Source organism: Schistocerca gregaria, chromosome 1 (assembly GCF_023897955.1).
Source record: "Schistocerca gregaria isolate iqSchGreg1 chromosome 1, iqSchGreg1.2, whole genome shotgun sequence".
Taxonomy (NCBI): domain Eukaryota; kingdom Metazoa; phylum Arthropoda; class Insecta; order Orthoptera; family Acrididae; genus Schistocerca; species Schistocerca gregaria.
Genome location: NC_064920.1, coordinates 341,312,486 through 341,338,691, shown reverse-complemented (window position 1 = coordinate 341,338,691; position 26,206 = coordinate 341,312,486). Strand labels below are relative to the sequence as shown.

The window sequence follows — 26,206 nt, the reverse complement described above, 5'->3', positions numbered from 1 at the left end:
TCGGATATTATCTTAACATTTGTCGATTTTGTTCCGTTAAAAGTGACGTGTTGGGATCTTTGTGCAAGGAAATCTTGAATCCAGTCGCAAATCTGGACCAATCGTCGATAAGCTCTTATTTTTTTCATTAACAGGTGGTGCGCAGCTGTGTCAAATGTCTTCCTGAAGTCAAAGAACAACGTACCAACTTGAGCGTCGTCGTCTACACCGCCATAGCACTCATGGAGGAACAGAGAAAGCTAAGTTTCGCAAGATCTCTATTTGCGAAATCCATGTTGATTTTTATTAAAAGAATCTTCATAGACCACAAACGGCATAATTTTTGAGCACAAAACATGTTTCACAATTCTACAACTGATCGTTGTCAAAGATATAGGACTGTAATTATGTGCATGTCTTCTAGGGTCATTAGTGAAAATGTAATTGATATCCTCTTTTTACACTCGGTGTGTACCTTTCGGTGTTCCAGCGATCTGCCATAAACTGCTGTTAGAAGCAGAGCTAGTTCTTTGCATAATATTTGTAGAATCTTATAGGTGTTCCATCCGATCTTGATGCCTTTCCATTACTAAGCGATTGTTGTTGCTTTCCTATTCCACGATCGGTTAACTCAATATCAACCATTTCGACGTTCGTACAGTGATCGAAAGGAGGGACCGCCTTACGATTTTCCGCGGTGAAACACTTTCGGATGACCGAACTCAGTATCTCAGCCTTCCGTCTCTTGACTTTTATTTCGGTGCCATAATGGTCAATGAGTGAATGAATAGAGAATTACGAATCGATTATTTATTTTACATAGGACCAAAACTTCTTAGGGTTTTTACTCAGTTCGGTTGACAAAATTTTGCTTTCAGATTCACTGGACGCTTCTCTCATTCATCTCCTGATGCTCAGTTTCGCTTCTTTCATCTTTCGTTTGTCAGACAGGTTTTCACTTCTTCTGAATCTGTGATGAAGCTCTCTTTGTTTATGTAAAAGTTTCTAATACTACTATTCAACCACGATGGGTCTTTACAATTCATCAACACCTTGCCTGGAACTTTCTTATCCAAGGAATACAGGTTTTGAATTTTTTCCCTTTTGTGCTCCATATCCTCGTCCCCATTGCTGAATATTTGATGACGACTACTCAGATACTCTGCAAGTTATATCCTTTCACTCTTGCTAAAGTCCGCCCCCGGTAACTGAGTGGTCAGCATGACAGAATGTCAATCCTAAGGGCCCGAGTTCGATTCGCGGCTGAGTCGGAGATTTTTTCCGCTCAGGGACTGGATGTTGTGTTAGACCTAATCATCATTTTATCCCCATCGACGCGCAAGTCGCCGAAGTGGCGTCAAATCGAAAGACTTGCACCCGGCGAACGGTCTACCCGACGGAAGGCCTTAGTCACACGACATTTACTCTTGCTAAGCAAAAATATCTTCCTACCTTTCTTAATATTCCTTATAATACCCATAGTCATAGTTGCTACCAAAACATCATGTTCACTGATACCTTTCCGTGTGTCTGTTTGTTACTAGGAGGTATAAGATGTTACATATATGCGTTGGTTCTCTAAGAGCTCAAAATAATTTTCGGATAAGACATTCAGAATAATATCACACGAATACCTGTCTCTGGTATCAGTTTTGATAGCATGACTTTCCCGATTTATACCTCACAAGTTGAAGGCAGCCGCTACTACAACGGCATGATCGGGAAAATTACTAATGATACTCTGCAAGTTCTATCTGAAGCGCTCTATCACTTCAGTTTCTGGCCCCGGCCGTCTATAAAAGCGTCATACTACTATTTTTGACCTACATTTGACGCCTAACTTCAACCAGATTAAATTCACATTCGGAATCCGTGGTAACCTCGTCAAATATTATCGAGTTCTTTATTCCAATAAATACGCCTCCATCATCGGCGACTAATCTGCCCTTACAATAAATAATCCTATCGTAACTTAGGATTTCGCTACTACTCTCTTCTGGTTTCAATCAACTTCCGTTCCTAATATTTTCTGGTCATTATAACCTTCAATAAGAGATACTAATTTTGGGACCTTTCCCCAGATGCTCCTACAGTTTACTAATGTCATATTAACCTTTTCAATATCCGATATGTGAAGACGAGCATTCTCCGAGAACATTGTGGTTGCTGGAACTTTGATTTTGGCAGACAACCATGTGAACGTCACATGTACTCCTCTACCGTAGTTGCCGCTATGGAGGTTCAGAAATTCGCATCCGATGCCGTCGCAGAACTGTCTGAGCCTCTGCTCCAGAGAACCGCTATCGATCCAGAGTGTAATGCTACAAATGGGCTTAGCCTGCACCCTGCGTGCTATACTAGTTGCCTTCAGCAAATCAGCTATCCACCAAAAGGAAACGTGGACGCCATCATAACCGAAGCGGCAGAACGTCATTACTGCCGACGTATGCCACTATGCATCCAGTACACTCGATAGCCGCCAGCAGGGCCTCCTTCTCAAGACAGACGAAACCCCATTCCCGGCAAACACACCGAATACATGCTGGCATTCTTCCATACCATGCATGCTACTTCTCGAAGGGGTTTGTTACTTGCCTGTAATTTTGGAGCTCCCAGTGACTACATTCCGACCCACGAACGATGGCGGTTCGCGCAGTTCGAGACAAGGACGGGGATCGCATTGTTGCAGGTTCCAGGCGGCAACTGCGGCACACCCATTCACGTGCTTTGCGCCTGATGAAAGCTTGTATCCCGCAAATTATGTCTCTTGCTTGCTTGTGTTCAATTTGTTGCTAACCACGACCATGAACCACGACAATTCGAAACAAATGGAAACAGTGGTAACAACATAACGAAAATGGCAGCTACAACGTCATATCTTTGCCTCATTTTCAAAAATAAGTGAAACAGATAGATAAGGTTACGAGAATTTCGTACATCTAAAAAAATACAACTACTGTTAGAACTACTATGTTCAGTGATAAATTAAATAAAAAAGATTATCAGTTTGAAAACGAATCGAGTGTCGTACAACAGGTCAATTCTAGTGTCCGATTCCACTCGTTAGCTTTGACCAATGACGACATACCTAAGGCAGAGTTGCTACATAGAGCAACTATGAAAGCAACTGATCCTATTATTAAACAGACTAATGTCGCATACGACAAACTTACAAACACAGTTCACGTGATTAATTACTTAAGCATAATTTATACCAACAAGAGTTAAAGATAACGAAAATAAATAAGAAGAGAAAAAGAGAAGTATACATGTCTGAAATAAATTATCATCACATTACACAAATATTACAATACATTTCATTTTTCTTTTAACATTGACAAGTACCATTTGGAATTGAGCCCCGAAGACCACCTAAAACGTGTCTGGAGATGCTAAGTGCCGATAAGCGTAGAGACTACCATTCAGTGTTTTTATTCTATAGTCTTCTCAATTATTACACGTTGTTGTTGTGGTCTTCAATCCAGAGACTGGTTTCATGCAGCTCTCCATGCTACTCTATCCTGTGCAAGCTTCTTCATCTCCCAGTACCTACTGCAGCCTACATCCTTCTGAATCTGCTTAGTGTATTCATCTCTTGGTCTCTCTATACGATTTTTACTCTCCACGCTACCCTCCAGTACTAAATTGGTGATCTCTCGATGTCTCAGAACATGTCCTACCAACCGATCCCTTCTTCTAGTCAAGTTGTGCCACAAGCTCCACTTCTCCCCAATTCTGTCCAATACCTCCTCATTAGTTATGTGATCTACCCATCTAATTTCAGCATTTTTCTGTAGCACCACATTTCGAAAGCTTCTATTCTCTTCTTGTCTAAACTATTTATCGCCAACGTTTCACTTCCATACATGGCTGCACTCCCTACAAATACTTTCAGAAACGACTTCCTGTTACATAAATCTATATTCGATGTTAACAAATTTCTCTTCTTCAGAAACACTTTCCTTGCCATTGCCAGTCTACATTTTATATCCTCTCTACTTCGACCATCATCAGTTATTTTACTTCCTAAATAGCAAAACTCCTTTACTACTTTAAGTGTCTCATCTCCTAATCTAATTCCCTCAGCATCGCCCGATTTAATTTGACTACATTCCATTATCCTCGTTTTGCTTTTGTTAATGTTCATCTTATATCCTCCTTTCAAGACACTCTACATTCCGTTCAACTGCTCTTCCAAGTCCTTTGCCGTCTCTGACAGAATTACAATGTCATCGGCGAACCTCAAAGTTTTTACTTCGTCTCCATGAATTTTAATACCTACTCCAAATTTTTCTTTCGTTTCATTTACTGCTTGCTCAATATACAGATTGAATAACATCGGGGAGAGGCTACAACCCTGTCTCACTCCTTTCCCAACCACTGCTTCCCTTTCATGCCCCTCGACTCTTATGACTACCATCTGGTTTCTGTACAAATTATAAATAGCCTTTCGCTCCCCGTATTTTACCCCTGCCACCTTTAGAATTTGAAAAAGAATATTCCAGTCAACATAGTCAAAAGCTTTCTCTAAGTCTACAAATGCTAGAAACGTAGGTTTGCCTTTTCTTAATCATTCTTCTAAGATAAGTCGTAAGGTCAGTATTGCCTCACGTGTTCCAACATTTCTACGGAATCCAAACAGATCTTCCCCAAGATCGGCTTCCACCATTTTTTCCATTCGTCGGTATAGAATTCGTGTTAGTATTTTGCAGCTGTGAATTATTAAACTGATAGTTCGGTAATTTTCACATCTGTCAACAGCTGCTATCTTTGGGATTGGAATTATTATATTCTTCTTGAAGTATGAGGGTATTTCAGCTGTCTCATACATCTTGCTCACCAGGTGGTAGTTTTGTTAGGACTGGCTCTCCTAAGGCTGTCATTAGTTCTAATGGTATGTTGTGTACTCCTGGGGCCTTGTTTCGACTTAGGTGTTTCAGTGCTCTCTCAAACTCTTCACCCAATATCATATTTCCCATTTCATCTTCATCTATATCTTCTGCCATTGCCATAATATTGTCCTCAAGTACATCGCCCTTGTATAGACCCTCTATATACTCCTTCTACCTTTCTGCTTTCCCTTCCTTGCTTAGAACAGGGTTTCCATCTGAGCTCTTGATATTCATACACTTGGTTCTCTTCTCTCCAAAGGTCTCTTTAATTTTCCTGTAGGTAGTATCTATCTTACCCCTAATGAGATAAGCTTCTACATCCTTACATTTGTCCTCTAGCCATCCCTGTTTAGCCATTTTGCACTTCCTGTCGATCTCATTTTTGAGACGTTTGTATTCCTTTTTCCCTGCTTCATTTACTGCATTTTTATATTTTCTCCTTTCATCAATTAAATTCAATATTTCTTCTGTTACCCAAGGATTTCTAGCAGCCCTTGTCTTTGTACCTACTTTATCCTCTGCTGCCTTCACTACTACATCCCTCAGAGCTACCCATTCTTCTTCTACTGTATTTCTTTCCCCTATTCCTGTCAATTGTTCCCTTATGCTCTCCCTGAAACTCTGTACAACCTCTGGTTCTTTCAGTTTATCCAGGTCCCATCTCCTTAATTTCTGTTAAATCTTACGAGACTAGTACTCAAGAAACAAAAATCTGACAAAAAATAGGTCAAACAAATACTGGAATCGGTAAATGGAATTGACTGACGTATATAGGTTAAAACTAGTTACCGATGGTATTATTCTCTTCACTAGTATGCAAAGAGAAAAATTTGTAAGATGTACCTACAATGTTTGTTAGTTTACCGTAGTCCCCCATTCGGATCTCCGGGTGCTGACTACTCGAAATGGATAAAGTTAGATAAAGGGGGAATTAGTGACGTTCGATGGCAGGAGGAACAAGACTTTTGGTCAGGTGAATAGAGGGTTATAAATACAAAATCAAATAGAGGTAATGCAGGAGTGGGTTTAATAATGAATAAAAGAAATAGGAGTGCGGGTAAGCTACTACAAACAGCATAGTGAACGTATTATTGTGGCCAAGATAGACACGAATCCCACGCCTACTGAAGTAGAACAAGTTTATAAGCCAACTAGCTCTGCAGATGATGAAGAAATTAATGAAATGTATGATGAGGTAAAAGAAATTATTCAGGTAGTGAAGGGAGACGAAAATTTAATAGTCATGGGTGACTGGAATACGACAGTAGGAAAAGGAAGAGAAGGAAACGTAGTAGGTGAATATGGATTGGGGCTAAGAAATGAAAGAGGAAGCCGCTTGGTAGAATTTTGCACAGAGCATAACTTAATCATAGCTAAAATTTGGTTCAAGAATCCTGAAAGAATGTTGTATACGTAGAAGAACCCTGGAGATACTAGAAGGTTTCAGTTAGATTATATAATGGTAAGACAGAGATTTAGGAACCAGATTTTAAATTGTAAGACATTTCCAGGGGCAGATGTGAACTCTGATCACAATCTATTGGTTATGAACTGTAGATTAAAACTGAAGAAATTGCAAAACGGTGGGAATTTAAGGAAATGGGACCTGGATAAACTGAAAGAACCAGAGGTTGTACAGAGTTTCATGGAGAGCATAAGGGAACAATTGACAGGAATGAGGAAAAGAAATACAGTAGAAGAAGAATGGGTAGCGTTGAGGAATGAAATAGTGAAGGCAGCAGGGGATCAAGTAGGTAAAAAGACGAGGGCTAGTAGGAATCCTTGGGTAACAGAAGAGATACTGAATTTAATTGATGGAAGGAAAAAATACAAAAATTCAATAAGTGAAACAAGCAAAAAGGAAAACAAACGTCTCAAAAATGAGATCGACAGGAAGCTCACAATGGCTAAGCAGGCATCACTAGAGGACAAATGTAAGGATTTAGAGGCTTATCTCACGAGGGGTAAAATAGATACTGCATAGAGACCTTTGGAGAAAAGAGAACCACTTGCATGAATATCAAGAGCTCAGATGGAAACCCAGTTCTAAGCAAAGAAGGGAAAGCAATAAGGTGGAAGGAGTATATAGAGGGTCTAAACAGGGCGATGTTCTTGAGGACGATATTATGGAAATGGAAGAGGATGCAGATGAAGATGAAGTGGGTGATATGATACTGCGTGAAGAGAGTGACAGAGCACTGAAAGACCTAAGTCGAAACAAGGCCCCGGGAGTAGACAACATTCCATTAGAACTACTGACAGCCTTGGGAGAGCCACTCCTGACAAAACTCTACCATCTGGTGAGCAAGATGTATGAGAGAGGCGAAATTCCCTCAGACTTTAAGAAGAATATAATTATTCCAATACCAAAGAAAGCAGGTGTTGACAGATGTAAAAACTGCCGAACTATCAGTTTAATAAGTCAGATCTGCAAAAGACTAACACGACTTCTTTACAGACGAATGGAAAAACTGGTAGAAGCCGACCTCGGGGAAGGTATGTTTGGATTCCGTAGAAATGTTGGAACACATGAGGCAATACTGACCCTACGAATTATCTTAGAAAATAGATTAAGGAAAGGCAAAACTACGTTTCTAGCATTTGTAGACTTAGAGAAACCTTTTGACAATGTTAACTGGAATACTCACATTCAAATTCATAAGGTGGCAGGGGTAAAATACAGGCAGCGAGAGGCTATTTACAATTTGACAGAAAGCAGAGGGCAGTTATAAGAGTCGAGGGACATGAAAGGGAAGCAGTTGTTGGGAAGGGAGTGAGACAGGCTTGTAGCCTCTCCCCGGTGCTATTCAATCTGTATATTGAGCGAGCAATAAAGGAAACAAAAGGAAATGTCGGAGAAGGTATTAAAATCCACGGAGAAGAAATAAAAACTTTGAGTTTCGCCCATGACATTGTAATTCTGTCAGAGACAGCAAAGGGCTTGGAAGAGCAGTTGAACGGAATGGACAGTGTCTTGAAAGGAGTATATAAGATGGACATCAACAAAAGCAAAACGAGGATAATGGAACGTAGTCGAATTAAGTCTGGTGATGCTGAGGGAATTCGATTAGAAAATGAGACACTTAAAGTAGTAAAGGAGTTTTGCTATTTGGGGAGCAAAATAACTGATGATGGTGGAAGTAGACAGGATATAATATGTAGACTGGGAATGGCAAGGAAAGCGTTTTTGAAGAAGAAAAATTTGTTAACATCGAGTATTGATTTAAGTGCCAGGAAGTCGTTTCTGAAAGTATTTGTATGGAGTGTAGCCATGTATGGAAGTGAAACATGGACGATAAATAGTTTAGACAAGAAGAAAATAGAAGCTTTCGAAATGTGGTGCTACAGAAGAACGCTCAAGATTATATGGGTAGATCACATAACTAATGAGGAGGTGTTTGAACAGAATTGTGGAGTAGAGGAGTTTGCGGCACAACTTGACTAGAAGAAGGGATCGGTTGGTAGGACATGTTCTGAGGCCTCCAGGGATCACCAATTTAGTACTGGAGGGCAGTGTGGAGGGTAAAAATCGTAGAGGGAGACCAAAAGATGAGTGCAATAAGCAGATTCAGAAGGATGTAGGTTGCAGTAGCTACTGGGAGATGAAGAAGCTTGCACAGCATAGAGTAGCATGGAGAGCTGCATCAAACCAGTCTCAGGACTGTAGACCACAACAACAAGTATTTCTTAGATCAATAAGAAATCTAGAACGCCTACAGAAACATAGTCCACAGATGTATTGCAAATACGTCCAAAATTATGAACCATCGAATAGTTTGGATCAGTAGGCTAACTACAACTGATCTTCTATGTAGGTCAATTCTAGTTACCGATTCCAGCCATTCGATGATTCATAAGTTAGATTGTTTCTTTAGCACGTGTGTGCACCAAAATGTAGTCTAATATGGTTTTTGCACTTGTAATTTTTCTCTGAACTACCGCTAAAAAGTTACTAATTTTGGAATTGGTAACTAGAATTGACCTACGTAGAAGCTCAGTTCTAGTTAGCGATTCCAAGTTTTGTTATACACCAGAGTTGTTTTAGAGAGCAATTAGAAATGCAAAAATGCTATTACGTTTCAGTGCATTCAGCTGCATAATTTACAAATGAATCATTGAGAGGTTGGAAGCTGTAACTGGAATTTACGTATATAAGTTAATTCTAGTTATTGATTCCAATATTCTTTATTTTTTGTAGATATTCTTTAGTCTAGTACTTGCTTTTCTTTCAGAATTTAGTACGTCGGTTTCTCCACATTTCACGCTACCGTTTCGTATTTGTTGTCATTCATTTTATTTTCCTGTTTTCCTGTTATGTTTTAGTTTATACCGACTCAAAACCCCAACATTCCTCCCTGCGCTTCTCCCGTTACAATCGATAATTAATAGTAAAATTAATGCTACTTTATAACAGTGTGACTTCACCATGCGCTTTACTATAATGCAATTTAAAGGTTTGTGCAGTTTTATACTCACATAAATTACTAGAATGCTTCTTATGAGACATGAAAAATTGTTTTTAATTGTTGTTCTTAATCATTTTAGTTATCTTCAGTTTGTTTAGATATAATTCATAACTAAATAAATAACTGCTTGAATGTGAATATGATTTTGTCGTATGCTACATTCGTCTGTTTGCGAGTATGATCCGTTGCTTTCATAGATTGACTACACGTAGCGTCTTTGCCTTAGGTATGACGTCATTGCTCAAAGCCGACCAGTGGAATCGGACACTAGACTTTATCCAAAAGCTCTACACCGTGGGCGGCAACCGTGATCCATAGTAGAAACTAAAAAACAAAGAAAAAGATACATCGCTCTTGGTATCAAAAAATTAACTTCATCCACATACTTCATGTCGAGACTGCTGTACAGAGTTACGTATATGAATCAGATGTAAATGAATGGAGATACCTAAAAAATAACGAACTCTTTATCAGAAAGAAAATCATGAGAAAGCTCTACAACGGGTGTGGAGACAAAGATACCCACTGCACGCGAAAAAAAAAAAAATGGAAAATGCACACCAAGGAGGGACACAGCGTCACTGAGTCACTGACCAAAGCCGAAGGGCTTAGTCCTGAATCCTTTCCGACCCAATATAAAAACAATAATTGTAGCTACAATCGGGGTCTACTGAAGAACGGGATACAAACCGTCGGTTTTGACCAATGGCGTCATAGGTTACTCACACATATTATGTTTACTTTCGAGCCATAGATAAAAAATGGTGGTCTGCCTTGTATAGGCGCTATCATTGTACATTGAAAAAATGAATGTGGTTTTAAAAGACAGCGCTAGACATTGCGTAAGATTTTTTTCATGTGCGTTGATGTAAATAATTGGTTCTTTCCAATTCATTCGGTACTTAATTTTATTTTTAGTGAGTCTGAGATAATTTGGACGAATAGTTTTTCAATTTAGAATCATTTTTAGTTTTTCATTTTCGTTTCTAGGTACGGATTTATCTCTTCCCATGAATATGACGTAAAGGAGGCTAAGGGCGTAGACATGATGACAACCATTCGATTTTTGCAAATGTCTGGTCTTCTTGCCGAGTACGTTCGATGTCGTGCGTGCAGCGAAGATATGCGCCTGATAAGGGTGTTTGCTCGTCGTACTCGAGATTTATTCGTATGTAGATCTAGCAAGGATCGACTATGGCGCTCAATTATACGAGCAACATGGTTTGAGAAATCTGCTGACCTGGAGGGATATCATAAAAATCACATACTGTTGGTGTTTGAAGTATCATATGTGGTTGTGTGTGCACGAATGTCGTGTGAGTGAGCGTACCGTTGTAGACAGGTACTCGGTCTCATAATGAGTATCATTTTGACAAAACCGAGTACAACAGAGGGGAACCTGCGGTAAGATTATGGGTTTGGGGGGCTGTAATTTCAGGTCCAGAATGTGACGATGTAGTTTCTAAAGTAGTTCCTAACCGAACGAAGGGATCGTTGGTGAAATTAATTGAAGATACTGTTGCAGAGGGTTCCACAGTTATTTGCGATGATTTTTCTTCGTATAGGGATTTGGGGAATAGGGAATTTCAGCGTCTTGTTGTCAATCATAAAACTGATTTCAGATCTTCATCAACTGGGGCTTGTACCAATATTATAGAACGATATTAGAATTATATATTAATACCTTCAGCAGCTGCTGACAGGCGTTGATATATATCAACGGGGACAGGTGAAAATGTGTGCGCCGACCGGGACTCGAACCCAGGATCTCATGCTTACATGGCAGATGTTCTAATCACCTGGGCCACCGAGAGCACAGAGGATAGTGCGACTGCTAGGATTATTTCGGGCACGTCTCCCGCGAGACCCACATTTTCACCTTATATGTCCACACACTACATTCGCAATGTCCCTACCCAACACACCCATTACCCGTGGAAGACAATTCTTACCAAGTACCGCAAGAGTTCGAGTAATATGTGTGCATCTGCATAGAAGAGGAAACTCATGGCCGGTATTGCCAGAACTATATACTTATATGGATATGGTGTCTGTTCATGACCTGCAGTCGTCTAGAACGAAATTAGAATTATATATTAATATAGTTCAGACACCATATCTATATTAGTAAATAGTATAGAAGTTACTGGTCAGCTCTAAAATCTGTTGTAGGGAGGGTGAAACGACGGATTTCGACACTTCAGAGTCATTTAGATGAATATTCATGGAAGCGTAGTGTACAGGATACATATTGCCCGTTTAAGTGTTTCCTTAAACTTGTTGGGCAGATGTAGTAGTAGTAGTAGTAGTTTTATTCATCCGTAGATCTCTTTTTACAAGGATATAGGACATGTCAAAGTATTTACAAGCTTAGATCAATTTACAATAAGCTAATTCGTATACACATATATTTACAGACTTCTAGTTAGAGACAATCATTAGATTTTACTCCTGGTATACAATAATTTATTTACAAATAACTCATTAAATAATGTAATGCCACACTATTCACTCATATTTCACTATCAGTCACTGCACACACTATACACACATTGTTTCATAACACTTCACTCACTACATACACACACACACACACACACACACACACACACACACACACACACACACACACAGGTGATCCTTGGGCCATTTTCTGTACTGCAAGTTCCCATTTGCTATCCTGAAAAACTGAGTCAGCATCCCTTCATAATGAGTGAGATGTTGAGCTCAGAAAGAGGAAGAGGTGTTAGTATTGTGCTATGCATAGCTTGAGGGGAGAGTGTATCTAGAAAGGAAAAAAGAAGAAAAATAATAAAGTGAAGGTGTTATGTGGAATATTGGAAGTTTTATAATCATCATTATTATTATTATTTGTTTGTATAACATTTTTTTATCAAACCCCTACTCTGCTTTATCTAAGTAATCCTTCAATGTATAAAATGTATTGCATAACAGGTACTTTTTGGCTGCCTTCTTAAATAAGTCTATTTTTGAAATTTCTTTAATCTCTTTTGGTAATTTATTGTACAGTTTTCTTCCTTGGTAGAAAATGCTGTTTTGAGTTTTATGTTTATTTTTTCTTGGTAAATGTAAGTTGAGTCTATCTCTTGTTGCATGGTCATGGACAGAGCTGTTTGTGCAGTAATTGCCAATGTTACTTTTGATGTGTACAACTGACTGGTAAATGTGTTCACATGGAGCAGTTAAAATTCCCAGTGTTTTGAACAGATCTTTACAATGAGCTCGACTACTATTTCTGGTTATTATTCTTATGGCTCTTTTCTGGAGTTTGAAAATTGTGTTCATATTTTGTGGATTTGTTCCCCAAAAAAGAATGCCATAGCTAAGAATTGAGTGTACATATGAATAATATGTAACTAAAAGACACTGCATGTTACACACAGATGATAGAATTCTAAGGGCATAACATGCTGATGACATTCTGTTTGCAAGTACCTTTGTGTGTTTGCACCACTTCAGCTGAGAGTCAATATTCATTCCTAGAAATTTTGCATTTGTTACACAGTCTATAGAGGTGCCATCTACATTTAATTTAACATTGTCATTTTTCCTCTTCAAACTGAAGTTCATGGCATTAGTTTTCTTTATGTTTAATGTCAATTTGTTGCTTATTGACCAATCGTAAACTTCCTTGAGAGTTTCATTTGCTTTCTCGGTAAGGAGTTCTCTTGTTCTCTCAGTGACTATAATATTGCTGTCATCAGCGAAGAGAATTTTCTCACCATGAGTAACACTACTGGGAAAGTCATTGATGTATATCAGGAATAGTATTGGTCCTAATATGCTACCTTGTGGAACCCCTATATTAATATGTTTTGGTTCTGATAAGTATTTTACTAAATGTTTAGATGTATTTGAAGTATGTGTTATATCTACTCTTTGTACCATATCTGTTAGGTATGATCGAAACCAGTCATTAGCTACCCCTCTTATTCCTAATGCTTCTAATTTATTTAATAGAATCTTGTGGTTGACTGTATCAAAAGCCTTAGAAAGATCCAAAAATATGCCTGTGACACACTCATCTTTATCAAGAGCATTAAGTACAACTTTTGTGAATTCTACTATGGCTGACTCCGTATTTTTGCCACTTCGAAAACCAAACTGTGATTTGCTTAAAAGATTGTATTTATTCAGATAATTCATTAATCTGTCTTTCATAATTGCTTCTATTATTTTTGAGAATGCTGACAGCAGGGAAATGGGCCGGTAATTTTCTATGTCTTCTGCATTACCTTTCTTAAGCAAAGGTACAACTCTTGCCTGTTGTAGCTGCTCTGGAAATGTCCCTGATGTGAAGGATTCATTTATTATATTTGTTAATGGGCCTTGTATAATCCCTATGCATTGTTTCAGTACACACATTGGTACATCATCTAAGCCTTCTGACTTTTTATTTTTTAGCTTTTGAACAGTTTTATTGACTTCATTCTCTGTGGTTGGAAGTAACATCATTGTATCTAGTGCAACAATTTTTGCAGGTGTTATATTTGTTTTGGGGAATTTTTGCTGTAACTTCTCTGCAATACTTGAAAAATGCTCGTTTACATAGTTTGCTAAGTGTTGTGGATCATTTATTACCTTATCCCCCTCCCTTAGCAGTATGTTATTCTGCGTTTGTTTGCCTCTCCCCGTTTCCTTTTTTATAACATCCCAGACTGCTTTGCTTTTATTCTCTGCATTATATATTATTTTGTCATTAAATGACTTTTTTGCAGCAATCAGCACCTTCCTATAAATCTTTTTGTATCTATGATAGAAATTTAAGAATTCTGGATCATTGTGAATCTTTTTCATGGAACTGAGGTGTTTAAGTGTTTGGGAGGACTTCTTAATACCTGCTGTTATCCATCTGTTTTTGTGAGATGTTGATACAGTCATGCATACTTTTGGAAATGCTGTTTCAAAGTTCAATTTAAACAATGTGGAGAATTTGGAGAATTTCATATTCACATTGGTTTCCTTATACACTTCATCCCAGCTTTGTTTTTCTAGTTCTTTTGAAAAATCTTTTATTTTGATTTCTGATAGATGTCGTTTATAGGCTTGTAGTTTAGGGAATGATTCGATGCCTGATTTTACTGTTGTTATTTGACAGAGATGGTCTGATAGTCCGAGATCTTTTACAGCTACATCACATTTTTCCCTGTCTATACTTGTGGCCACATGGTCAATTACTGATGCAGTCATTGTAGTAACCCTTGTTGCACTATTGACCAATAGGGACATGCCAAAACTTTGAAGGATATTTATGAAGGTGCTGCTGGATTCATTTATGATATTAGTGTTGATGTTTATGTCCCCACACAGAATTATGTTGACCTTTGTACTTGAGACTTTATCTATAACTTCTGTTATTTTATTGAAAAAAGTGTCCACACTACCACTGGGAGATCTATACACACACAAAATGATTAATTTCTTGGTGATATCGAGCCCTGATAATTCAATAGCTGATATTTCAATGTGTTTGTCTTCACTTACTGTACTGAGGTCATGTCTAGATTTGAACTGTGTTCCTTTTCTGATATAAATGCATGATCCTCCACCCCTTGAAGTAGTTCTGCAGTAAGAGTTTGCCCTTTCATACAATGATAATACTACATGTTGGATTTCTGTGTCTCTACACCAGTGCTCAGTAATACAAACTACTGTGCAGTTCAAAGATTGGGGCTCAACTTCTAATGCTTGTATTTTATTTTTTATTGATTGCATGTTTTGATGGAGGATTGTTAAGTCTGTGAAATGCCCCATGTTACTCTTTCCGATGGTTTGTTTTTCTTTGTGACATCTGGTATGTGTGATTTTTGAAGTGTTATAATCTGTCTTGTGAGTGATTGTTTCAGTATTTTTTGAACTGCTAGAGATACTCTTTAGGCAGGGGAACCTGTTGTCTGGATTTATCCTAAAAAAGACCTTCTTTTCCTACCTATGACAACAGGTATTTGACCATGTGTGGCCCGAGATCCACCCCCTATACTTTCATGAATCAGCTGTACCAATCTTCCCTTCCCAGTCCTGTTTAGGTGTAGGCCATGCCTAGTGAAACCCCATCTGTTGATAGTCCCGACGGGCACCAGAGAAACATGAGCAAAGTTGGCCGTCCTCAGAGCCATCCCCAGCCCCACATTGATTCGCCTCACAGCTCCATCAAGGCGTGGCTGATCATGACGCCGGAACAGCTCAACAAAGTGTACATTGGTGCCATGAGTCAAGGAAGCTATCTTGTCCAGGTCACCACCTATTTCATATGCCCCATCCCTGTCCAAACTGTTTCCCGCCCCACCCACTATCACTACATGGTCCTCTTTTGTAAAATCCTTACATAAAGACCCTAGGTCCTCTATCACATGACTTAGCCCTGCATTTGGTTTGAAGATACTGGTGGCCTGGTAAGCTGCCGCTAAACTTTCCTGTAACTGAGGGCCTACACCTCGCCCATGGCTACTACCTAGCAGCAGCACTTTCTTCTTCCTAACACTTTGTACATTCCTAGGCTTCTTGGCCTCGGTTGAAGTGTGCTGCACATTTCCTGCTCCTCGTTCTACCTGAGGCTCTTCTCCACTTAACTCTGGCAGTGGCAGATACCTGTTTTTGGTGTTGATGATAAAACTATCAGATCGCGTTCTCTTTCTTCCTATCCTCCTACCAACTGCCAGTTCCCAACCACCCTCCTCCCCTCTATTTCCCTTGATCCTTATCAGTTCCTTCCTTGCTTCCTCCAACTGTGCCTGAAGGGCACAGATTTTCCTTTCCTGCTCCCCAATCAAAATGTTCCTACTGCATACTCTGCAGTTCCAGGAGAGAGCCTCTTCTGTTCTCCCAACATTCTCCCCACTGCATCCCCCCCAGTGAAAATATTTCCTACAAGATTGGCAACAAATCCCTCTACTCACCACCCTATAACAGCTCCCACATTTCTCACTCATGGTCAGTTTCGAAAGAATAGTTAAGTTTAAAGAATGTTTTAAATTTGTCAAGGTCGTGAGATTGTATGTCTGCAAGCAAAAAAAACGACACAAAGATCTTATGTGCGGTGGTTGTTGTTTTTCTGCTGATTTAGAGATGCAAAAACAGAAGAATGAATTTGTAATTACTTTGCTTTTAGAGAATTTAAGTTATCAGGCGTGATTGGTCAGGTTTTTAAACGTTTATAACTCGGAAAATTTAGACCTAGATCGCGTCTATCTAACTAGTAAACAATACGAAATGTGTTAGTTAAATACGATTTAGAAATGTTTAATTACACTTTTATTGCGACAATAGACACTGATGAAACTAGTAGCTGTCTTTTTTAAACGATTTTTGCACTATCAAGAAAACTTGAATAGAATTTGTTGTGTTTATGTCACGCAAAATTACGGGTTATGTCGCGATTATCGGGACCTCAGCTAAAGAACAAGTTTTTTCAAGAACAAGCTCTGCTTGGACGCTAATATTCAGTTGTGTGACAAGAACGGACACTACAGCATGTAATAAAAACAAAGAATATTTAAACTTGGCACTATTTCCTCTTAAATAAGTTATTTTAGCGGACGAAGAAAATACCTGTGATCTCACTCGGCGGCCATCTTGGACAGTGTATCGTCCAAAATTTGTTAGTTAATTTCGGATTGGGATGGGCGGTCGGGGGTAACTGATAATTAAGGAGAAAGGTAGGGTTGGTCGAGACGGTTAAAATATTGATTTTAATTTTTTAGTGTTCATTCGTCATTCATCATTTTCTTATTTTACGCAGTTTTCTTCTGTGGATTTTTTTACTTTATTTCGTTGATGTGAATGTGTGAGTGTGCGACTGTGTGTGTGTGTGTATGTATATGTATATGTGTGTGTTTTTTTCGTAATGTTGTATTCCTTGTGTATGTGGGTATGTGATTTTTGTTGATGTCTTTCTAGGCAAGCTTCGGTTTTTTGCGGAGGAGTTTGCGTGAGGTATGTTATTTTTTTATTTTGTTGTTTTACTGAATTTTGCTATATTTATGTATTTCATTGTTGTATTACACTGTTTTGCCTTACCTATGGGTTCGCCAGCTGCAGTATGGAATACAAATTTTGCAGCTGATTTTCCTTTTCCCTTACCCAGCACTAGTATCACTACGACTTTTTCGAGTCTGTACTGGCACTACCAAAGCTGACAAGACCAACTCACGTAAAATTTGTATCCTGTACTTCAGTTGACGTATATAGGTTGACTGGAATACGGAATACTGGTGCTGGCTAGACGAAAAAAGCAATGCATGTAACATTGATGTGATTCATCTATATAGGTCAATTGAAGAGCAGGATATAAATGTTACATATGACGCCATTTTTCACCTTCGGTTGTACTAGTATCCTATTCTTCAGCTGACCTATATAAGTCAATTCAAGTAAAGAATACGCATGTTATAAATGTCGTTATTTCCCATTCGCTAGAACTAGTATTGTATTCTTCGGTTGACCTATACAGCTCAACTAAAGAATGGGATACAAATTTCACTGCTGTTGGTTTTCTTGTCGTCGCTGACAAGACTATGATAATTTTCAGTCGATGCTATTAGCATCGAAGGCAAAAAAAGAAAAAAATGTATCCCGTTCTTCGTTCTTCAGTAGACCCTTTAGGTCAGCTAAATTATTGTACGTGGAAACGAAGTTGACACACGCGCGCGGTCGCTGATGGGAGCGACAGCAAAGGCATTTCCCATTTACAGCCACTTGCATCAGCCAGCGCGCCGAGGGTCAACTTTGTTTGCACGTTTAACCCTAGGACGCCTAAGGAGGGAGGGTTCGTTGAACACACAATTTTTGTACGTCCCCTGCTTTTGCCAAAGTAACTTTTATACTACATATTCCCTTTGAGTTATTGTTTGTTGGCTATTTTGTGAAAAGTTAGTGTCAGTATATTTTATAGAAAATTCCTGCATTGAAGGAAAAAAGAAATAAACTTATTATGGGTCCAACAATCCCCCCCCCCCCCCCTAGACTTCCATGCTATAGAAAATTTCCCTTAGTAGAATTTCGTATTTTTCATTTATACAACAATACAATTTATTTTCTTGTTAGTTGGTATTCTTGATATTCACAACAATGGGTATACTTTCAGAGAAAGTGATTGTTGATGTCAGTCACCTGTTATTTATCTTTTAAACTTGCAGTGAGCTAATGCAGTTCCCTACTGTTCACACCAAGACTTACAAATGACTAAAGGAATACGTGACTCGTCTTTAGAAAGAGTTCTGAATGAAATTTTAGATGAAGATTCTGACTCGGGGAGTAAAAGTGAATATGAGGATGGTGTTATGGAGTATGATTCAGATCGGGAAAGTGATGTGGATGTGAGAGAAGATGAAGATAGCGCAGCTTCAGGAAGTGACCATCAGGATGTTATTGTGGCCAAGTCTGCAAGAAGGTACGTAACCACACAGCCTAGAATTCCTCGGAGGTCTGTTGCTAATATAGTAAGGGAGCAGGCAGGAGTAACTCCAGCTGGTGTATTCCATTCACCTGGTGAAGCTTTGAAGTTACTTCTTACGCCTGACATCATGGATGTTGTAGTAAATCATTCAAATGACGAGGCAGTTAGGCGAAATGTTACTTATGTTACTTTGACTAATGAGAAATAATTATATGCCTTTATAGGAATCCTGATACTTACGGGGACAAATAAGGACAGTTCTGTCAGTGTACACGATCTTTGGTCAGGCCTAATGGGGCGGCCAGTTTACAAGGGTATTATGGCAAGAGACCGTTTAAAGGAACTTATTGCAATCATAAGGTTTGATGAAAAAAGTACCCGCCAGCTAAGAATGGCAGCAGACAAGTTCACAGCAATTCGTGATGTTTTCAACAAAGTGAATGATAGGTTTCCACTACTGTATAAATCAGGGGTCCACCTCACCATTGATGAGATGCTCAGCTTGTTTAGAGGGTGCTACCTCTTCAAAGTATTTATGAAGGATAACCGGGCAAGTATGGCATCCTTATACGCATGACGTCCGATACAGTTGACAGATACGTCTTGAATATGGAACCCTATGCAGGTAAATGATACCATTGATCAAATGGCGAGTATGTACACCTGCAAGAGGGGAACAAAGAGATAGCCTCTATCTGTATTTTACTCTCTCATTGACATTTGTGCTATCAATGCAACCACCATATTCATCCAGCAACATCCAAGATGGAATGAAAAGAAATCCAACAAACAGAAACTTTATCTTCTGCAAGCTGGGATGGAACTAGCAAAATTGCGGGTAGAAGAAAGAAGTGTCAATGCAAGAGGGTTAACTAACCAAATTGTTCAATCAATGGAGACTGTTTTACAAAAGAAATTCAAAGAAATGACAACAGAAGCACGTCAGCCTCCTGCAGGGAAAGGTCAGTACCATATTTGTGTAAGAGAAGCTAAAACAAAGAAGCAGAAGTACAACAATCTAAGTAAACCAAAACAGTGTTGTGGACAGTGTCATAAACATGTGTGCAACACACATTCAGTAAAAATTGTGAAGTGTGTCTCTTGCCTTGAAGTTGAGGACTCAGAGTAGTCTATTGTATATGAACACATCTGTATTTTGTATTGTAATATGTCAATTTTTTTATACAATCAATCCAATATTTATATCAATTAACAACATTTATAAACCGATTCCTTAGTTAAAATACATAAACCATTTTGAAAATTGTAATTTTTCGTCTTGTCAGTAAACTCGCCGAACACCCCCCCCCCACCCCCTCCACCCCTCCCTTAGGCATCCAAGTTAGAAACAAAGGCTTGGGCATCCTAGGGTTAATATGCAATACAAATTTTAAGTCTAAGTCTTCTTCCGCCATCGCGTATTTGAAGTTAGGTAAAGGTTTCCAATGTAACGTACGTCGATTTCTTCGTTTTCGTTAGCAAAAATATCCTATTCTTCAGCTGACCTATAAAGGTCAACTAAAGTTTGTTGTTGTTGTGGTCTTCAGTCCTGAGACTCGTTTGATGCAGCTCTCCCTGCAACCCTATCCTATGCAAGTTTCTTCATCTCCCAGTACCTACTGCACCCTACATCCTTCTGAATCTGCTTAGTGTATTCATCTCTTGGTCTCCCTCTACGATTTTTACCCTCCACACTGCCCTTCAATGCTAAATTTGTGATCCCTTGATGCCTCAGAACATGTCCTACCAACCGATCCCTTCTTCTCGTCAAGTTGTGACACAAACTCCACTTCTCCACAATTCTGTTCAAATACCTCCTCATTAGTTATGTCATTTACCCATCTAATCTTCAGCATTCTTATGTAGCACCACATTTCGAAAGCTTCTATTCTCCTCCTGTCCATGTTTCACTTCCATACATGGCTACACTCCATACAAATACTTTCAGAAACAACTTCCTGACACTTAAATCTGAACTAGATGTTAACAAATTTCTCTTCTTCAGAAACGCTTTCCTTGCCATTGCCAGTCTACATATTATATTCTCTCTACTTCGACCATCATCAGTTATTTTGCTCCCCAAATAGCAAAACTCCTTTACTACTTTAAGTGTCTCATTTCCTAATCTAATTCCCTCAGCATCGCCCGACTTAATTCGACTACATTCCATTATCCTCGTTTTGCTTTTGTTGATGTTCATCTTATATCATCCTTTCAAGACACTGTCCATTCCGTTCAACTGCTCTTCCAAGTACTTTGCTGTCTCTAACAGAATTACAATGTCATCGGTGAACCTCAAAGTTTTTCTTTCTTTTCCATGAATTTTAATACCTACTCCAAATTTTTCTTTTGTTACCTTTACTGCTTGCTCAATATACAGATTGAATAACACCGGGGATAGGCTACAACCCTGTCTCACTCCCTTCCCAACCACTGGTTCCCTTTCATGTCCCTCGACTCTTATAACTGCCATCTGCTTTCTGTACAAATTGCAAATAGCCTTTCGCTCCCTGTATTTTACCCCTGCCACCTTTAGAATTTGGAAGAGAGTATTCCAGTCAACATTGTCAAAAGGTTTCTCTAAGTCTACAAATGCTAGAAACGTAGGTTTGCCTTTCCTTAATCTTTCTTCTAAGATAAGTTGTAAGGTCAGTATTCCCTCATGTGTTCCAACATTTCTGAGGGATCCAAACAGATCTTCCCCGATGTCGGCTTCTACCAGTTTTTCCATTCGTCTGTAAAGAATTCGTGTTAGTACTTTGCAGCTGTGACTTATTAAACTAATAGTTCGGTAATTTTCACATATGTCAACACCTGCCTTCTTTGGGACTGTAATTATTATATTCTTCTAGAAGTCTGAGGGTATTTCGTGTGTCTCATACATTTTGCTCACCAGATGGTAGAGTTTTGTCAGGCTGTGAGTAGTTGTAATGGAATGTTGTCTACTCACAGGGCCTTGTTTCGACTCAGGTCTTTCAGTGCTCTGTCAAACTCTTCACGCAGTATCGTATCTCCCATTTCATCTTCATCTACATTCTCTTCCATTTCTATAATATTGTCCTCACGTACATCGCCCTTGTATAGACCCTCTATATACTCCTTCCATATTTCTGCTTTCCCTTCTTTGTTTAGAACTGGTTTTCCATCTGAGCTCTTGATATTCATACAAGTGGTTCTATTTTCTCCGAAGGTCTTTTTAATTTTCCTGTAGGCAGTATCTATCTTACCCCTAGTGAGGTAAGCCTCTACATCCTTACATTTGTCCTCTAGCCATCCCTGCTTAGCATTTTGCACTTCCTGTCGATCTCATTTTTGAGACGTTTGTATTCCTTTTTGCGTGCTTCATTTAATACATTTTTATATTTTCTCCTTTCATAAAATAAATTCAATATTTCTTCTGTTACCCAAGGATTTCTGCTAGCCCTTGTCTTTTTACCTACTTGATCCTCTGCTGCCTTCACTATTTCATTCCTCTAAGGTACCCATTCTTCTTCTACTGTATTTCTTTCCCCCATTCCTGTCAATTGTTCCCTTATGCTCTCCCTGAAACTCTGTACAACCTCTGGTTCTTTCAGTTTATCCAGGTTCCATCTCCTTAAATTCCCACCTTTCTGCAGTGTCTTCGATTTTAAGCTGCAGTTCATAACCAATAGATTGTGGTCAGAGTCCACATTTGCCCCTGGAAATGTCTTATAATTTAAAACCTGGTTCATAAATCTCTGTCTTACCATTATATAATCTACCTGATACCTTTTAGTTTCTCCGGGATTCTTCCATGTGTACAACCTTCTTTCAGGATTCTTGAACCAAATTTTAGCTATGATTAAGTTATGCTCTGTGCAAAAATCTACCAGACGGCTTCCTCTTTCATTTCTTAGCCCCAATCCATATTCACCAACTACGTTTCCTTCTCTTCCTTTTCCTACCGTCGTATTCCAGTCACCCATGACTATTAAATTTTCGTCTCCCTTCACTACCTGAATAATTTCTTTTACCTCATCATACATTTCATCAATTTCTTCATCATCTGTAGAGCTAGTTGGCTTATAAACTTGTACTACTTTAGTAGGCGTGGGCTTCGTGTCTATCTTGGCCACAATAATGCGTTCACTATGCTGTTTGTAGTAGCTTACCCGCACTCCTATTTTTTTTATTCATTATTAAACCTACTCCTGCATTACCTCTATTTGATTTTGTATTTATAACCCTCTATTCACCTGACCAAAAGTCTTGTTCCTCCTGCCACCGAACTTCACTAATTCCCACTATATCTAACTTTAACCTATCCATTTCGGTTTTTAAATTTTCTGACCTACCTGCCCGATTAAGGGATCTGACATTTCACGCTCCGATCCGTAGAACGCCAGTTTTCTTTCTCCTGATAACAACGTCCTCTTGAGTAGTCCCCGCCCGGAGATCCGAATGGAGGACTATTTTACCTCCGGAATATTGCAACCAAGAGGACGCCGTGATCATTAAACCATACAGTAAAGCTGCATGCCCTCAGGAAAGCATCACAGCAAGGCCGCTTTGGTTATTGTTACAAGGCCATATCAGTCATTCATCCAGACTGTTGCCCCTGAAACTACTGAAAAGGCTGCTGCCCCTCTTCAGGAACCACACGTTTGTCTGGCCTCTGAACATATAACCCCTCCGTTGTGGTTGCACCTACTGTACGGCCATCTGAATCGCTGAGGCACGCAAGCCACCCCACCAACGGCAAAGTCCATGGTTCATTGGGGGGGGGGGGGGGGAGAGGGGGGGTCAACTAAAGTGTGGGATACAAACACTAAGTATGCAGATCTTCGCGCCTTCGGTAGTAATACTATCTACTTAAGAACAGACTATTAGTGGTAGCGGAGGCGAAGGAAATAACACCTGTAAAATTTGTATTCCGTATTACAATTTACCTGTATATTTCAACTGAACAATAGGATACTAATGCTAACGAAAGCCAAGTAATCGACGAACGTTTAATTTGTATCCCGTACTGCAGTTGACCTATACAGCTCGACTGAAGTTCGAGATACAGCGCATATATTTGTCAAGAGAGATATTCTATGCTACCGCTACTTCTATTCCTTTTTTTTATTAATTTTTTACAGAAGTACTAGGACTCAAAAGAAGAGATGTCCTTAACATTATGGTCGAAATATTACTGGCCGTGATATATGTCTACTATGTGTTTTCTCTGGTGCATTCTTTTGTTTATGAACACTCCTCTCAGCTGTTAAATCTGTATAACAAATGATCTCTGGCAAATTGTGACGACATTGGTCAAAGCTGACGGGTTGTTTCTCAATCATCAGTCGTCCCCTACATTCTATACAAATATATGTCGTGGAGCCACGGCTAATTTCCAAGAATGTTTGCGTATCGAAGCCGCAGAGTGCAAACGACATACGAGTATACAGAACGTGTGACTCTAAATCGATCACGCGACTGTGATGCCGGGGTTGTGATAAATTATTTGTGAGATGCTAGGAAAACTCGAACGATTTATGACGGTAGTGAATTGGATGTGCGGTATTGTAGACGTTTCTTCGGCAGATTGCCTCACGTGGAAGATTCTAATTCCCTGCTAATGCACTGTAGAAAATTGTTTGAATTTTTGTCGGAAATGCGACACTCGACCCATATTTTTGCGTGACACTGACAGACGCTGCCCAGGTTACGGCAAAAAGGGAATGGTTCTCGCAGCATACACATCAAATGGACTTTCTTATGATGACAACGCCGACGACCAGTGAAGTAAATCGTTTCCTTTCTCATTACAACTATTTAAGTAACGCTCTTTTGACGTTGCTATAGTGACCACTGTAGAAAATTGTTTGAATTTTTGTCGGAAATGCGACACTCGACCCATATTTTTGCGTGACACTGGCAGACGCTGCCCAGGTTACGGCAAAAAGGGGATGGATCTCGCAGCATACACATCAAATGGACTTTCTTATGATGACAACGCCGACGACCAGTGAAGTAAATCGTTTCCTTTCTCATTACAACTATTTAAGTAACGTTCTTTTGACGTTGCTATAGTGACCTCTATAAACATGCTCATAATGCCAGCCACCACAGTCACGTGATCGATTTTAATCGCACGATCTGTATCTACCATATGGAGCTCGCGGCTTCGACAGGCAAACATTGTTGAAAGTTACCGAGCCACGATTCACCTTAAACATTTTCGAATTGTCGTGCACAATTCAACAGGTCCCTTAACATGACAAGCTACAAACAAAACGACGCTGTTGTTTTCTTCTGTACCATAGGTCGTTGTTACGAATTACAGGGCTTTTTTCAAACAACTGGCCGTTGGAAACAGGACGCAACTTATAAAACACACAAGAAATATGTAGCAAAGCAAACTGAAGTAAGCAGGTATCCAGTTCTCAAATCATCCACATTGTGAAAATGACTGCTTCCTTATTTTATTATTATTTTCTAGATCAGCATATTTAGATCGACCAAGTGAATTGCTGTTAAGTCGGCTTCAAATAATAATATACAATTCAGGAAGACACAAAAGTCACACTTGCTAAACCTCTTAATTTTCAACTATTGCATAATGTTTACGTGTCATACCTGGCCCAGCTCCTTGTCCTTCTCATTCTGAAGATTCTTCCAGTTTCGTTCAGAGACCGAAAGGTAAAACATAAAATCCTCGTCCAGCCTGTCTTCTGGATCCATGAAGCCTGTCTTCTGACGTCGAGTAAAACGCGCCTTGTTTCTACAGGTCTCGATACAGCGTTAAACTTTTGCTGTTTTGTCACTCGATTCTCTTCCAAAAGTAATATAGTCGAAGGTCACCCCTAATAATTTTGTCTTTAATACTGAACACTTTTATCCTGAAACACTCATACAATAATTACATGTGTAGATATACAAACGTTTAAAAATACAAAGATATTTACATTGTTGACATGGGAAGAGTGAGGTCAGAGACACTACTAATTAATCCAATTGCATTTAGGTATACTAACATAGATAAGATGAAGCGTGTACCGGAACATAAAATTAATAAACTTGAGGTTTACTAGGGTGTAATGAATATTTATTCACGCCATTGGAGTTGCATTTTCCACTTGAAATTGTTTCATATTCAAATCTCTTACATTTGCGGCAGTATATTTTTAAGTGTAATCAAGAATTACACTTTTCGTTAAGTACAGTTTATCTGTCCGACGCGACGTAAACAATTAATTACAAGTCGTACATCTTTGGCTAGCAACTGATAAACTTATAGAGTGCGGTTTCAATGAAGTTATTAAATGGCGGAAAACTTTTATATGGGATAATAGATAAAGTTCTATCAGTGTATTTCGGTATTTTCTGTCGCAGGCAGAGCACTTACTTGTGCGCAACACGACAATGAAAGGGTGTAAATATCGACTATGCGTAAACTATTTCTTTTGAGTTTCAGTTTCTAAGAAAATTAGTACGTAGTGTTAATA

At 39.1% G+C, this 26,206-nt stretch overlaps 1 protein-coding gene across 2 annotated transcripts in view; it reads right to left on the bottom strand.

Annotated features, from left to right (window-relative positions):
- The window catches only part of LOC126344437 (uncharacterized), a 200,293-nt gene extending 174,203 nt beyond the window's left edge, over positions 1 to 26,090 (bottom strand). Inside the window, exons 1-2 of one of the 2 annotated variants that reach the window (XM_050002020.1) lie at positions 25,736 to 26,090; positions 25,338 to 25,600 (exon numbers count right to left, since the gene is read on the bottom strand). In XM_050002020.1, coding sequence (XP_049857977.1) covers positions 25,338 to 25,442 — 105 coding nt within the window. In that variant the 5' untranslated portion in view covers positions 25,443 to 25,600; positions 25,736 to 26,090. Of the gene's footprint in view, positions 1 to 25,337; positions 25,709 to 25,735 lie in introns of those variants that run through there. The other variant, XM_050002019.1, reaches the window with a different exon arrangement.
- Between the last annotated feature and the right edge of the window lie 116 nt (positions 26,091 to 26,206).